We start from the raw sequence: 16,490 nt of genomic DNA on the forward strand, positions 1-16,490 counted from the left end.
CTCTGACAAGTGCTGTCTCTTGTCCTGTGCCACTGCTACCAGGATAAGATTCAACACCTTATGACCCTGAATTTGATTTTGTGGTTTTGAGAATATTATGTCAATTGGCCAGGAGAAATATAATCGTTCCGGGATCCATTGAATATCCTCCCAGTAGAAACCCTGAGCATGCATAATTGGTAAATACACTAGCTGGCTTTTTTTCATCTGGAAAACTATTGAGTTCAGGAAAACTATTGAGGATAAGCAACTCACCATATCAAGCAGAGTGATCCTAAAAACTTATTTTAGATAAGATAAACGTTATTAACCTCATGGGGAAATTCAAATGTGTACAGCAGCAGAAACATACAAAACAAGAATACAGACTCACAGGACAGATAATACAGCCAGTCAATCAACTGTGTGAAAGAAGTCACCCCCGGGCACACAAAAAGATTTGGGGCAGCCACCCATATATTGTACCTAGCTGCAAAGGTTAATTGAAATTGCACAGATGTGCTCAGGACGAGTTTTCAACATGAACTGTTGAGTATTGGCAAACATGGCGGCTTTAAAGGCCATCAAAGGAAGTGATGTCATCTATGTCGGAAGCGGAAGTGACGTCACTGTCAGGGTCGGAACCGGAAGTGACATCTTTCTGGTACCTGGAACCGGAAGTGGCGTCTTACTGGGAGTCGTAACCGAAAGTGACATCACTCTTGGCGCCGGAAACAGAAGTGATGCCTTGTATGAGAAATCATGCAGGTTTTCCTGTGTTTGGTCAGCAGAGAAAATAGAGAAAGGTTTAGTGCGCCCCGCCACCCCCTGGCCTGACATGGAATTACCTTCTTTCTGTCCACTCAGCTTCATCCTACTTGTGTGTGTGTGACAACTGATAAATAAATACATTTAATGTGTTCAACTGGTGGAAGCACTGAATTGTCAAATAGCAGTGGGCTGCAAAGACCCCCAGAGGTGCTTATCAATGCATTGTGGTGGAATGGGTCTCCGCCTAAAAGTTCTCCAAGAGAGCACCTCCTGGAGGGGATTTTTCATGATAGCCTTCAATTTTGCCAATACAGCTATCAGTGTGTCCAGGGTTCACCCTTTGATGGAGTTGGCTTTCCTGATAAGTTTGTTCAGGCATTGTGCTTTTATGTTCAGGTTGATTCCCTGGGTGACTGCAGCATAGAACATCATGCTGTCTACTACGGACTGGTAGAACATTTCCAGCAGCTTGCTGCACACATCAAAAGACCTGAGTCTCCTTAGCAAGTACAGTCTGCTCTGGCCCTTCTTGGACAGTGAGACTGTGTTGTCAGACCAGTCCAGTTTGTTGTTTATGTGAACCCTCAGTTTCTTGTAGCTCTTCTCCACTTTCATGCCCTCCACCTGGATGGTGACTGGTCTCAGAAGCACGCTGGATGTCCACCACCAGCTCTTTTGTCTTGCTGATGTTGAGTTGCAGGTTGTTGTCCCTGCACCACAAGACAAAGTCCTCCACAACCTTCCTGCACTCTGACTCATCTCCATTATGAATGCAGTCTATGATGAATGAATCATCTGACAATTTCTGCAGATGGCAAGTGTTGGTATTGTGATTGAATTCTGTTGTGTAGAGGGTAAACAGGAAGGGAGACAAGATAGTTTCCTGAGGTGCTCCAATGATACACACCACTATTTCTAACACACAGACCCTAGCCTCACAAACTGCTGTCTTTTTGTCAGGTAGCCCATGATCCAGGAGGTTGTTGGAGCATCAGGATTCAAGCAGAAAAGTCAAAGATCATTTTCCTGACTGTAGTACCAGCTTTGTCCAAGTGGGAGTAGGCTCTGTGGAGCATGTAGATGAGAGCATCCTCCACACCTATATGTGCCTGATAGACAAAATGCAGAGGATCCATGTTCTGAGACCATGGGTTGTAGCTGTTTTAGGACCATCCTTTCAGAGGTCTTTATGATATATGAAGTAAGAGCAACTGGTCTGAAGTCCACTGGAATGTCTTTTCTTTTTGTCACTGGGCCACACTGGATGTTTTTTTACTGTATACCTGTGGCCTCATTAATTTAGCCATTACTCACAGCTCATGACCATAGCTGAGAATGAAAATCTTGACTGACCTATACATTTATCGCATTAAGTAAAGACTTGGCTCCTGCTTAACTAGCACTGTCTAGTTCAACACCTGCAGAACTGTTGTTGCACCAATGTGATGGTCATTCTCATGATACCTTGACCTTTACTAGTCAACATGCAATTGTGGTGTAAATCTGCTGAAATCAAGCTAGGAAACATCCATGACCTTAGATACACAGCTGCAGATTCTCATTTAGACGAGCTTGTGATCTGCTATAGACAGCTCCAGAACACCAAAGAGATCAGTTTGAAAATACTAAACGGTCAACATCATCCATAATGAGTTTCTGACACCTGAATTTTTAAAAGAGCCTGCTATGTTGTCCGTCTGAAACAAAAACTTCTAAAGACAAGATCCATAGCTTTATTGTTTGTGTTGTACTGGAAGTCCTTGAGTCATTGTCTATATGCCAACAATGACATCCTTCTGCTCTGCCTTGTACGTGTTTTGAGAACAGTGTGAGGGATGGAAGGCGCTTCAACATTTATTCTCTTTATTTACTGTATGCTGCTTTTGTTTTGCATTAATTTCTGCATTATCTTTAGTCAACCTGTTTTGCTGTAGCTTGATCAGTGTAATGTTCCTAACAATTTCATATTTATGGAGCTGGACTCCAACTAATATCTTTCTTCAGACAGAGTCAGTGGTGCAAGCAGTGTTTGTCATTTAGCAACATGGCAGAGCTTCAGAAAGAACAATTTACTCGGTCATAACCTTGGGGATTAAGAACCTAAAATGGCTTCAATTTCTATTGTTGTAGGTTGTCAAGAAGTTGATAAATGAACATTATGAATACTCTAGCTTGCTCTGCTAGTATTTTTGAGAACTTATTTAGGTGAGAGAGTGTACAGCACAGTACGCATCTCCTAACCAAACGTTAAATACACTTAAAGCCACCTCCGCTTGGGCGGCTACATGTAATCCCCCAGGTTCTGTCACCTCCAGGCCTTCACAATGAATGAAGGCTTTAAGAAGAACATAGCTGAATTGTAAAGGAGTCAGCCCAAGCTCAACTCATACTATCAACTCTACTAGTGTTCCATTTTACAGGACACTGCTGAGTGTGCTGGCAACCCACTCCTTAAATAATTATTGAATTCTATTGAATATTGGCACTCTGAATGAGGGCACTCTCTATCTTGTGGAGTTGTTGCTGTGTTTCTTGTGACAGGGTGAATGTTTTTTTGAAGCCACAGTGAACAAACAAAGGCGTTTTGTGTACCGCAGAGCCAGGACCCTCACCCCATTTTTGCATTTGTCCTGGAAAAGCCCAGCAAGCAATATAATATCCATCCTTCCATTTATTTTCAACCTGCTTATAGAGGCAGTGTAATCATTGGACACAAGGCAGGAACAACACCTGGAAAGGGTGCCAGTCCATCTAAGGATGAACACACTCACACACAAATAAACACTCTTGGGTCAGTTTAGCCATGGCAATTCATATAAATTATGAATTATGAGAAAACTGGAGCACTAATGGTAAACACACATGGACAAGAGAAGAACGTGCAAACTTCATGCAAGGAGCACCCAAGTTGCAAATGCTGGTCTCCTTGTTGCAGGGTAGCAACACAACCACTGCACCACCATGCCACCCTCCAATATAACAATAATAAGAAAAGGAAGAAATGAAATACGCTACTCAAAAAAATTAAGGGAACAATTAAATTACACATCAGATCTCTAAGAACAAAATATTCAAGTGGAAAATCTTTTCTGACTAATTCTGTGTAATTTGTTGAGAACAAAATGATGTACCAAAGGTCAATGGAAACTAAAATCATCAACCCAATCATTCAACATCACACTGAAAATAATAATGTGACTCAAAAGTGTGTATGGCCCCCGCGTGCCTGTGTGCACTTCCGGCAACATCTAAGCATGCTCTTGATCAGACAGCAGATGGTGTCCTGGAGGTTCTCCTCCCAGACCTGGATCAGGGTATCAGTGAGCTCCTGGACATTCTTTTTGTTGGCATGGATACACCGATACATAATATCTCAGAGGTTCTCAGTTGGATTCAGATCTGGGAAACGTGCAGGCCAGTCAATGGCATCAATGCCTTCGTCATCCACAAACTGCCTACACACTCTGGCCACATGAGGCAGGGCTTTGTCCTGTACTAAGAGGAGCTCAGTACCCACTGCACCATCATGAACTCTGACGATGGTTCTGAGGATTTCATCCTGGTAAACTAATAGCAGTCAGGGTACCATTGCCCAGCATGTGGAGATCTGTGAGACCCTCCAAAGATATGCCTTCCCAGACCACCACTGACCCACCGCCAAACAGGTTCTGCTGAATGATGTCCCAGGTAGTATAACGTTCACCACAGTGTCTCCAGACTCTTTCAGCTCTGTCAAGTGCTCAGTGGTGAAGAGGCCAATTGTGTATTCTCTGGCAAATTCCAATCGAGCTGCACGGTGATGGGCTGTGCGTACAGGTCCCACTAGAAGATGTCGGGCCCTCATTCCACCCTTATGGAGTCCATTTCTAACAGTGTGGTCAGAAACATGCACACCAGTAGGCAGCCGGAGGTCATTTTGTAGGGCTCTGGCAATGTTCCTCCTGTTCCTCCTCACACAAAGTAGCAGATATCGGTCCTGCTGCTGGGTTGATGCCCTTCTAATGCCCTGTCCAGCTCTCCTTGTGTAATGGTGCCTCACCTGGTATCTCCACCATGCTCTTGAGATTGTGCTGGGAGACAAAGCAAACCTTCTTGCAATGACACGTATGGATGTGCCATCCTGGAGGAGCTGGACTACCTGTGCAACCTGAATTAGCTGCAGGCACTGCCTCATACTAACAGTAGTGACAAGGACACTAGCAAAATGTAATACTATAGAAGAATCAGTCAGAAAGGATAAGCAGAGACCATTGCCTGTGGCCACCACTTGCAAAGCCATTCCCTTTTGGGGGTTGTCTTGCTGTTGGCTCTCCTGTTGTCACTTTCATTTGTACCAAAGCAGGTGAAGTTGATTCACAATCACTTGTGCTTCCTAACTGGACAAACTTATATCCCTGAAGCTTAACTGACTTGGTGCTAGACTGTGATGATTAAGTATTCGCTTAAATTTTTTTGAGCAGTGTATATATTGCATTAGTTTATTTTATAAGGAGGTTATGGGTTGTCACACGTGCGTGCTTGGAAGACAGCTTAAAGGCTTTGGTGATGGTAGTTACCAACCAAACCAATGGTTGGCACTGTTTGCTGATACCTTCTCTCTTCTTCACTCTGCATAACAGAAGAATGACAACCATTCCACATCTGATGTCACTTCCATTCTCTGCCTTTACGATGCATGAATGAAAAGCTTACTTAATACGGAGACCACTGTGATGCATTGCCAGTTGATTAAACATCACTATGTAGATTTCTCGGAATGTGCTGAGAAACTGATGCACATCAGCAAGGAGGGAGATGAAGAAGGAACTTAACTTTGCTGTGAAATATTGATTGTAAGAGGATTAAGGCTATGAGATAAAGCCTTTGCTTAGCTTCTGCTGACACACATACATTACAATGATTTCCTGTTATTTTGGGGTAGAATGTTCTTATTTGTTAGACAAAGACCTTGGCCCGGTAACTGATTCAAACTAATCATAAAAATACTGAGCCAATCACAACATTTGATTGTGGTAAGAATTTTTATAGAAATACCTTTTCCTCCTTGTAGGTCATGAACTGCTTTGTTTTGTTCAACTATGAATTGAACTAAATATCTGACTGACCTGAATTTGAGTTCTTGTGTCATTCTTTATCATCACCATCACTGCGACAGACAGATAAATAGATAGATGTGAACACTACTATATAATGAATAAGGTGTGTTTAATGATATATCGACAACTTCTGTAACATATTGTACCTGTGGGACAGCATAATGGCTTAGTGGTTAGCACTGCTCACGCATTGATCCAGCATGCTGGGTTCAAATGTTGTCCTTGTCTGTGTGGAGTTTGTATGAGAGGGCCTAGTGATGTTCAGGAGCCCACTCCAGGACTACTTCCTGCCCTAAACCTAAAACTACTAGGATAGACTGCAGTCCCCAGCAACCCCATATCAGATGAAGTGGGTTGAAGGATGTTATGATATTGTTCTGTGCCTACTGCGTTTCTGTAACTAATAGCATATATTAATTTTTTGAATGTGCCTTTCACTGCTGTTTTGAGGTTATTGTCTCAAAACGGTGGTTGATGGTAGCATGGAGTGCAATGCAAGCTTGTTCATCCTTTGCTGGGCCTACCCTTTCAATCCGAGATGTCAGCAAGTACTTTTTTTACCCAAACTCCCAATCCATTCACCTTCTTTGTATTTCTTCTCTCCTTCTGTCTCTTACTACTCATCCTTCTTCCCACTTTCTTTGGTCTCCCCTCTCCAAGCTTGTTGTCTCCTTGCAGGAGTGAACGTTTGTACCGTGTCATGTTGATTCTCCATAACGAAACAACGCAAGGAGACAGAACAAAATATGACACTAAAGTAAACTGCCCCCCAACTCTTTCAACAGCTTGACGTTTTAGAAAATATCACATGTATTTACAGCCATCCATCTTTACATAGGCAGCCAAAATGTATCCATGAAGCACTGGGCATATGGCAGGAGCAATCCGCACGTTGAATGCCAGTCCAGTTAATTGGGGTTTAATCAATTAATGTCTTATTTTCTATAGAGTTATTTTGCAGGAGGGCTGTTATAAACTCTGTCCACATTTGACTGGAAAGACATGATGTGAATGATGCAAGAGGGTGGCAGGTTATTGGATGTTTTTGGAGATCCAAGTAAGAATTTTATTGTGTTCTTCACATGTGAGAAATATATTTCAGCTGGAACTTCAACGTGCTTAGCTTAACCACTTGTGTCTTTTGCCTGACAGCAGTGAGTGACCAGATTTACCAAAAATGTGCTGAAAAAAATGGCATGCAGCAGTCAAAATGGAAGATTACAGCTGAAAACAGAAGACAGTTTAGCATGTGTCATATATTCTTTATTAATAGTAAATTAATTTAAAATGTGTCCAATACATACAATTTTTAAATAAATATGAACAACAATTATACAATAGACATCTATACAAGATACTGACATTTAAAAAAATACTCTTTAATGTATTAGTACTTCTACTATTCACTTCTCAAAGTAAGTCCTATAGCTATACGCATGCTCCACATTTCTGTTTAACTTCTTAATATTGCTTTTGCTTCTTCTGATTCTATTTCTTTTTAGTACTGTTTGCAATCTATACACACACCTCATTGATCCATTTTAAAAATTCTGCAACCCTGTCCTCATTACTGGTTCATAGTAAAATGGAAAACTATCCCAGAAATACCTGGCACAAGGCAGGGACCAAATCTGGACCAGAATACCAGTCCCTCCCAGCACTCAGTACCCTTACTGAGCCAATTTAGAGCTGTCAATTGACTTTATGTGAAAGTGTGTTGGATGTGACATGTGGAGAACATGCAAGCATCATGCAAGGCAGGAGCTGAAGCCAAGTCTTTGAGTCTGTGCATTCTAACGCAGTTCAGATTTCATTCTTTTTACAGAAAAGGCCAACAGCTACCATCGTTCTTAAAGACAGTTATGGGATTAATTTAGCTTAAATTGTTACAACAATGGAATAACATGGAATATAAAAAAACTGTATTTTACCAACGTTCACTTTTATTTTTTTAAATTTCATTTGCATGACTTGTATTTCTTAAAAAGTTTGAAAAAATAATGTCCAGTTGAGTTCTGGCCTTACAGTCTTGGCTGGGTAGGTTGTGTCACAGCCAGACTGTCCCTGCAGCATTTGAATTGTTTTTACTTTGAGGATATAGTTTAAGGTTGTGATATCTCTTTTTACACACACATACATGATACACAAAGCCCATTTGAAGAGTTTAGTTAAATTAGTGTGAGGTTAGTGGCTAAGGTGTGGTGTACACACACTCGTCATCTACATGAAACCTAAACACCCTGGAGCAGCAGGCCTGCCCTCTTTCCTGTGTGACCCGACAGAGACAACAGATACTATTTCCCACGATACAACAGAAGCAGCCCCAGGGAAAGGATGCTTTTGGAAAGGTCACTTTTAAGGCCTGTGGTTGGCACCATGTGTACTTCTTGTCTTTCCTCGTATTTCAGTGGTGGAGTGTGCTGTTACTGGACAACAGTCTTGTACAGTTTAGCCAGTGCCAATGGCCCCTTTTCATTCTCCCACTGGTAGCTTCCTGGCTAGAGAGGCAAAACGGCGCAACACATCAGTAAATAACTAAACTGCAGCCCTGGCTGATGATATTCACTAGCGTTGGACAACATGCTGATGAATCCGATATACCAGACGGAATTCTTCTGGTACTGATTTTTTAAAGTTCTACCTGTGTGCTAAGAATAAATGTGTTCATAAGTTTACCATTAAACCATAAAATAAAAAATATGCATTGTAAAGTACACAGGAAATGTGATTTTCTGTCTGTGTATGGACTTGTTGTTTGTTTAATAAGTGAATTGACCTGGTTAACAGTATTAAGGTGGGAGCGGAGGATGCCATCATCTACTGTATATGCTACAACGATCCCTCTCCCACTTGGACAGAGGCAGTGGTGCAGTAAGAATTATGTTTCTGGACTTCTCTAGCGCCTTCAACACCATCCAACCTCTGCTCCTTAGGGACAAGCTGACAGAGATGGGAGTAGATTCATATGTGGTGGCATGGCTCATGGAATATCTTACAGAAAGACCTCAGTATGTGCGTCTCGGGAACTGTAGGTCTGACATTGTGGTCAGCAACACAGGAGCGCCACAGGGGACTGTACTTTCTCCGGTCCTGTTCAGCCTATATACAATGGACTTCCAATACAACTCGGAGTCCTGCCACGTAAAAAGTTCACTGACGACACTGCTATCGTGGGCTGCATCAGGAGTGGGCAGGAGGAGGAATATAGGAACCTAATCAAGGACTTTGTTAAATGGTGCGACTCAAACCACCTACACCTGAACACCAGCAAAACCAAGGAGCTGGTGGTGGATTTTAGGAGGACCAGGCCCCTCATAGACCCCATGATCATCAGAGGTGACTTTGTGCAGAGGGTGCAGACCTATAAATACCTGGGAGTGCAGCTGGATGATAAGTTGGACTGGACTGCCAATACTGATGCTCTGTGTAAGAAAGGACAGAGCCGACTATACTTCCTTAGAAGGCTGGCGTCCTTCAACATCTGCAATAAGATGCTGCAGATGTTCTATCAGACGGTTGTGGCGAGCGCCCTCTTCTACGTGGTGGTGTGCAGGGGAGGCAGCATTAAGAAGAAAGACGCCTCACGCCTGGACAAACTGGTGAGGAAGGCAGGCTCTATTGTAGGCATGGAGCTGGACAGTTTGACATCTGTGGCAGAGTGACGGGCGCTGAGCAGGCTCCTGTTAATAATGGAGAATCCACTGCATCCACTGAACAGTATCATCTCCAGACAGAGGAGCAGCTTCAGCAGCAGACTGCTGTCACTGTTCTGCTCCACTGACAGACTGAGGAGATCGTTCCTCCCCCACACTATGCGACTCTTCAATTCCACCCGGGGGAGTAAACGTTAACATTATGCAAAGTTATTGTCTGTTTTACCTGCATTGTTATTACTCTTTAATTTCATATTGTTTTTTATCTGTATGTTGCTGGTGGAGTACGTGAATTTCCCCTTGGGATTAATAAAGTATCTATCTATCTATCTATTGCACATAGCACTGTGCACTTCAACCTGATTGGTGGGTCAATGCGAAAACAAAGGGAGGGCTGGAAGGAACTGTGTCTTGTGCTGTTTGCTAGGCAGAGGCGGCAGTCTGAGTGGGTGACGAGTGAGATAATCCTGTACTTTAATCGATTTGAGAGAGGTGAATACCTGCTATTGAATCTGTTTACGTAGCCAGTGTGTGTAATTAGTACAATATTTGGTAAATATGTTTCAGTCTGAAAAGTATCAATTTGTGTTTTACCATTAGATATATTTTTGGCTATCCCACCCACCCATAGTGGGTGACTGATTTTAAAAACTTTTTAAGTTGTATAAAAAAAAAACAATATTTGAGTATACCATCCATCCATCCATTTTCTAACCCGCTGAATCTGAACACAGGGGTCTGCTGGAGCCAATCCCAGCCAACACAGGGCACAAGGCAGGAAACAATCCCGGGCAGGGTGCCAACCCACCGCAGGACACACACAAACACACCAAGGCCAATTTAGAATCGCCAGTCCACCTAACCTGCATGTCTTTGGACTGTGTGAGGAAACTGGAGCGCCCGGAGGAAACCCACGCAGACACAGGGAGAACATGCAAACTCCACGCAGGGTGGACCTGGGAAGTGAACCCTGGTCTCCTAACTGCGAGGCAGCAGCGCTACCACTGCGCCACCGTGCCGCCCATTCAGTATACCAGTAAGTTTCAAATTATAAAGATTGTTGTTTCAATAGCTTAAATCTGTTTCCTTAAATATCTGAACGATTCTTATATTGCACATTTTTTCTTTGTCTGTAACATCACTGTCCATGGTAATGGTGCTCACTATGAAGGGTGCAATATAAAAATAGCAATTCCCCCAAGTGTAGAAAATATGATTCTTAATTATTGCTTTTACAAAAACTGTATTCAAATCCAAGTGATGTCCTTGTTTCACTGTGCTCTTTTAAAAACCTCCTTGAGAGCATTCACTGCAGTACACTCCTCTTTACCTCATGGGTCTTTGCAGTTCTTTCATTTTCTTTTGTTTTGCAATACTATTATTCATGGTGATGGAATTTACTATAAACTCCAATGTATAGAATAAATATTTACCTTCATTGTATAGCTAAGGTGATTCTTAATTATTTTCTGCCTTAACAACTGCCACATGAACACAGGAAATATCCTCGTGTTTCTTTCCTCTCTTTTCTCTGAATCTTCTGTACAGCATTCATTAGAATACATTTATCCTCCCATTATGAAAATGCTTTCTTTTTCCAAGCAGTGAAGATCTTGACTTGTCTTTTGTGCTCCTTCATCCTTAACTCCCAGGCAATTTGTCTTAGGCCATCATTTTTTTATTATGCAGTGTGCCCGTCTTGAACGTTTCTTCAAATCATAAAAACAACAACTATTTACAAATGTCATTGTAGGATATGTCTGCATGTAAACACACACTGTTTGCCATCTGGAGAACATTCTTGAGGTACACACAATGTATTCTAATAAGAAGTCTTCGGAGTAGAAAAATTCTGCTCAATTTTTAGGGTAAAACATCTACATAATCATCATCTGTGATTTCTGATGAAAAAACAAACAAAGAAAAATACAGTTTAGTTTCTTGACTTAACACTGTCCATTATAAAAAATAAATGTATTTCCACCTAAATGGATACTAGGGAATTCACTGGACACACAGTATCCATGAGGAGTTTTGAGTTTGATGCGCTCAGCTTCATTAAGTCACTGGTCCAGTGGTAACCCACAGGTCACCACCAGCTCATCTGCTGAGACCTTCAAGTGAATTACAACAATCAAAGCAATCAAAGTCAGAAACAAAATATCCTTAAACCATCCATCTATCCATTCTGTAAAGCACCTAATTTGATTGTATGATTATAGAATGATTGGGATTATCCAGGCAGCACAGAAAGAAAAGCTGGGAAGAACCCTAGATGGGACTCCAGCTCATCACTGAGCACAGTTATGATCAGAGCCACATCATGGGTTAGTTCAGAGGCAACACATAATATTGGAAGGGACACCAAACCAGTATTGGCAGAACTTCTACACAGGTAATGATGTCATGTCATGTCAATTTATTTATAGAGCACATTTAGAACAACAGTAATACTGTAGCAAAAGGGCTTTATGATAAAATATACAATTAGCATAAATTAAAAAACCAGCAATAAATTGAAAACAAAATAAATGACTGTGAGGAAGGAGCCATCAGTATCACTGAAGGTCACAGAAAGCTAGGGAATAGAAATGCATCTTCAAACTCGTTTTAAACAGTTAATTTAATTGGTGACTCCATAATGTAATGGGGTAAAGAGTTTCACAGAGTGCAGCAGCTGCCAAAGTCCAGGCCCCCTTAGTTTTGCATTTAGTGCGAGGGACAACAAGAGACAACTGACCACTTGACCTAAGCTCTCTGGATGGATGGCGTATAACAAACAGTTCAGATAATTCTGATTCTCTGTGCAAGAAAGGACAGAGCCTACTCTATACTTCCTTAAAAGGCTGGCATCCTTCAACATCTGCAATAAGATGCTGCAGATGTTCTAGCAGACGGTTGTGGCAAGCGCCCTCTTCTACATGGTGGTGTGCTGGGGAGGCAGCATAAAGAAGAGGGACACCTCACGCCTGGACAAACTGGTGAGGAAGGCAGGCTCTATTGTAGGCACGGAGATGGACAGTTTGACATCCGTGGCAGAGCGATGGGCGCTCAGCAGGCTCCTGTCAATCATGGAGAATCCACTGCATCCACTAAACAGTGTCATCTCCAGACAGAGGAGCAGCTTCAGTGACAGACTGCTGTCAATGTCCTGCTCCACTAATAGACTGAGGAGATCGTTCCTCCCCCACACTATGTGACTCTTGCGGGGTAAATGTTAACATTATACAAAGTTATTACAAACTTATTACAAAGTGTATCACTCTTTAATTAAATTATCGGTATGCTGCTGCTGGAGAATGTGAATTTCCCCTTGGGGATTAATAAAGTATCTATCTATCTATCTATCTATCTATCTATCTATCTATCTATCTATCTATCTATCTATCTATCTATCTATCTATCTATCTATCTATCTATCTATCTATCTATCTAAATAGGTGGGAGCATATCCATGTACTGAAACTAAAAGGAAGCCAGTGTGAAGAGGTTAAAATTGGAGATACAGAATCAAACTTTCTTGCCCGACCAAAAAACGGGCAGCAGCCTTCTGGACCAAACGTAATCTGCGTATCAGGGATTTGCTGATTCCAGAATACAACGAGTTGCAGCTATCAAGCCGAGAAAAGATAAAAGCATGAGTAACTTTCTCAAGATCCCTAGGAGACAAAAAAAGGCTTAACCTTAGCTAAATATAATACTGGAAAAAGCAACTCTTGACCACAGAATTTCTCTGTTTCTCAAAGGAGAGGTTACCATCAAAAATAACCCCAAGATTCCAACATGAGGTTTGCAGAAGACTGCGAAAAAGCCAAGGAGTTCAAAATCAATTTGAGCTTTGGCTGCAGGACCAGCTCTCAGCATTTCCATTTTATTTTGATCAAGATCGAGAAAATCTTCTGCCATCTAGGATATTGGTTTTACAATTGAGCAGCAGATTCATCGCAGTTACACACAGGAATATAGATCTGTGTGTCATCAGTATAACAGGGAAAGGAAACATTAAACTTCCTAAAAATAGCTCCTATAGGATGAAGATAAATAGCAAATAAAATAGGACCCAGAATGGATCCCTGAAGAACGCCACATTTAACAGGAGCTGTAGACAAAAAAGTGTAACTGAAAATCACTGAAAAGTGCCTACCAGTAAGATATGACCTGTTAAGAGCAGCCCCTTTAAGCCCCACCAGATGCTCAAGCAACAACAGCAAGATCTCATGATTAATAGTGTCAAAAACTGCACAAAGGTCTAGGAGGACAAGGACTGCTGCTGCATCTGAGTCAGTAATATGATGAGGATTTTAGACTGGACGGTCAGATCAGCACGGTGGTGAAATCTTGTTTTTTTCAGCTAAGACGTTTGGCGAAGATAAAAAACATTCTTTCCAAAGATCAATTTACAACAGTAATCCACGCCTTCATTACAACCCGGTTGGACTATTGTAATTCGTTGTATGTTGGTGTTAGCCAGTCCACCCTGTCTCGGCTCCAGCTGGTGCAAAATGTTGCTGCGCGCCTTTTAACTGGCACGCGAAAAAATGAGCACATTACACCTGTGTTATCCTCACTGCACTGGCTGCCTGTTCAGTTTAGAGTTCATTTTAAGATTCTTTTATTTGTTTTTAAGTCCTTAAATGGGCTTGTTCCACCGTACCTCGCTGATCTGCTGCATATGCACTCTCCTTCCCGCTCACTCAGATCAGCTGGTCAGCTGCTTCTGGATGTGCCTAGGACTCAGTGAAAGCTCAGGGGGGATAGGGCTTTTTCCGTTGTGGCTCCAAGGCTCTGGAATTCACTGCCGATCCACATTAGACAGGCCTCCTCACTGCCCATTTTTAAGTCTGCTCTTAAGACTTACCTCTTTGGTTTGGCGTTTGATCCTGTGTGAGCAGTTGATTTTACTCTGTTTTAACTCTGTTTAGTTGTGTTTACTATGTTTTAATTAGTTTCATTTATTGTATTTTATTTTACTTATTTATTATTTTGTTTTTGTTTAAAATTTATTTTAGCCTATGTTCAGCACTTTGGTCAGCGGCTGTTGTATGTAAAGTGCTTTATAAATAAAGTTGACTTGACTTGACTAGTAATAAGAGAGATGTCATTAAATACTTTAGGACAGCTGTTTCAATTCCATGATAATGCCTAAAGCCATTTTAGTAGATCTCAAAAAAGTTATTGGAGTTAAGATGATCAACTAATTGATTATGAATGATTCTTTCTAATATTTTAGCCAAAATGGCAATTGGGAAATCACTTGAAAATTACCTAATACGCCAGTATCTAATTCTGCCTTTTTAAGGTAGGGTCGCACCACCACATGTTTAAAAATTGGGGGCACAAACCCCTCACCAATTGAACCATTTATAATAGCCAACAATGCTGGACCCAAGATATCAAAAGCGTCCAGTAGGTGGCGTGGTGGAACAACATCAAGAGGACAAAAAGTAAGTTTAAGTGTGTCAATAGTACTGTTTAGCTGTGACAGTAAAACACCATCAAAGGATTTCACAACAATGCCACGATTAACAATAGGAAGTACATAATCCACTGTAACAATACCAGAGCGGATAGTATTGATTTTGCTGAAAAAGAATGAATGAAACTACTCACATGAATGAACAGTATTATTTAATTCCATCTCTGAATGGGGGCAAATAGCTGCATTAATTGCATTAAGAAAGACCCTGGGTGTCTTTGAAACAGTGGATACCATATCTCAGAAGTATTCATGTTTATATTTCTTAACTAACTTCTGGAAGTTAAACAGAGAAGTTCTAAAAAGCTGCTTAGATACAGTCAACCTATCTTTCTTCCGAATCCAGATCAATGAGCTATGACACAGAAGCTCTAAACACAGAGAATAAATTCCAAACTTTAATAATTTATACATCAGTGACCTTTAAATGCAATATTTGAACAAGCAGAAAATATAGCTAATACTATGATAACTCCATGTTTTCTTAATGATATTACATAATACATTTGACAAAAATGTATGATAAACTCCATAAAACCGCTTGATGACAAAGACTGCTCTTTCCATTCTTCATCATCTTAACCCACTATTAATCCACTATAACATCATGTAGAGCTTACAGCCGGGAAGCCCATCACCTTGCTCACTCTGATTCAGTCAAATTACTGTACTGAAACTCTATTTAATGTTGTATACCCTCAGAAAGTCCCTCTGGCCATAGAGAGAATGTGCAAAATGTAAACTAATTGAAAACGGACCATAAATCAAACCCAGCTCAGCTGAATGTTGAACATGCAGTGACAACCACTGTACTGTCATGCTGACCTGAATGTAATTCACAATTTTACATTTAAGTATATAAGGCTTCTTTTAGAAATTATGATGTCAAATAAATAGAACATAATACTATAGTTCCAGCTTCAAAAAACCAAGAAAAGTACAAAAAAAAAGACTAAGGCCTACACTCTCAAATCCTGAAAAGGCAAAGCTCCAAAAAGTAAAGAGAGGGACAAACAAACCCCCTGTCCAAGTTAGACTTCTTGAACTCTCTTTGTGGCAGATCATTCCCCACCAGACTCCCACATTAATAAATGCCTACTGAGCTAGTTGAGGCCTTGGTGTCTGTCAATCATTGAATTGTGGATTTTCTTTAATCATTTCAATCTTACTTCTCATCCTTTTCAGTTAATCTTATCCTTTTTTATTCTGCTGACATCTTTATCTAAGGTGACTTACAACATTCGAGAGATACGATTAATTACATTTCTTTTATTTTTCCAATTGGGGCTCAAGCAGGTGAAGTGACTTGCTCATGGTCACACTCTGTCAGTGGTGGGATCCGAACCCATAGGGTTTGAAGTCCAAAGCCTTAACCACTACGCCATACTGCCTGCACAAGTCATTAACATGAAGAGGCTGGTTTGTCCTGAAAAGTACAGTTAAAAAATTGTTCAGGAGATGAGGGGTAACACAAAAAAACAGCCAAAGTTCAAAGCATAGTGAAAAACAGAAATT

The 16,490-nt window shown here is 41.1% G+C and overlaps 1 protein-coding gene across 1 annotated transcript in view; it reads right to left on the bottom strand.

The window, feature by feature from the left end:
* Nucleotides 1-7,097: 7,097 nt before the first annotated feature.
* The window catches only part of si:ch73-264p11.1 (uncharacterized protein LOC100000923 homolog), a 34,444-nt gene continuing 25,051 nt past the window's right edge, over nt 7,098-16,490 (bottom strand). Inside the window, exon 6 of the mRNA XM_051926521.1 lies at nt 7,098-11,400. Coding sequence (XP_051782481.1) covers nt 11,363-11,400 — 38 coding nt within the window. The 3' untranslated portion in view covers nt 7,098-11,362. The remainder of the gene's footprint in view (nt 11,401-16,490) is intronic.

The sequence above is a fragment of the Erpetoichthys calabaricus genome, chromosome 4 (assembly GCF_900747795.2).
Source record: "Erpetoichthys calabaricus chromosome 4, fErpCal1.3, whole genome shotgun sequence".
NCBI classification, from domain to species: Eukaryota; Metazoa; Chordata; class Cladistia; order Polypteriformes; family Polypteridae; genus Erpetoichthys; species Erpetoichthys calabaricus.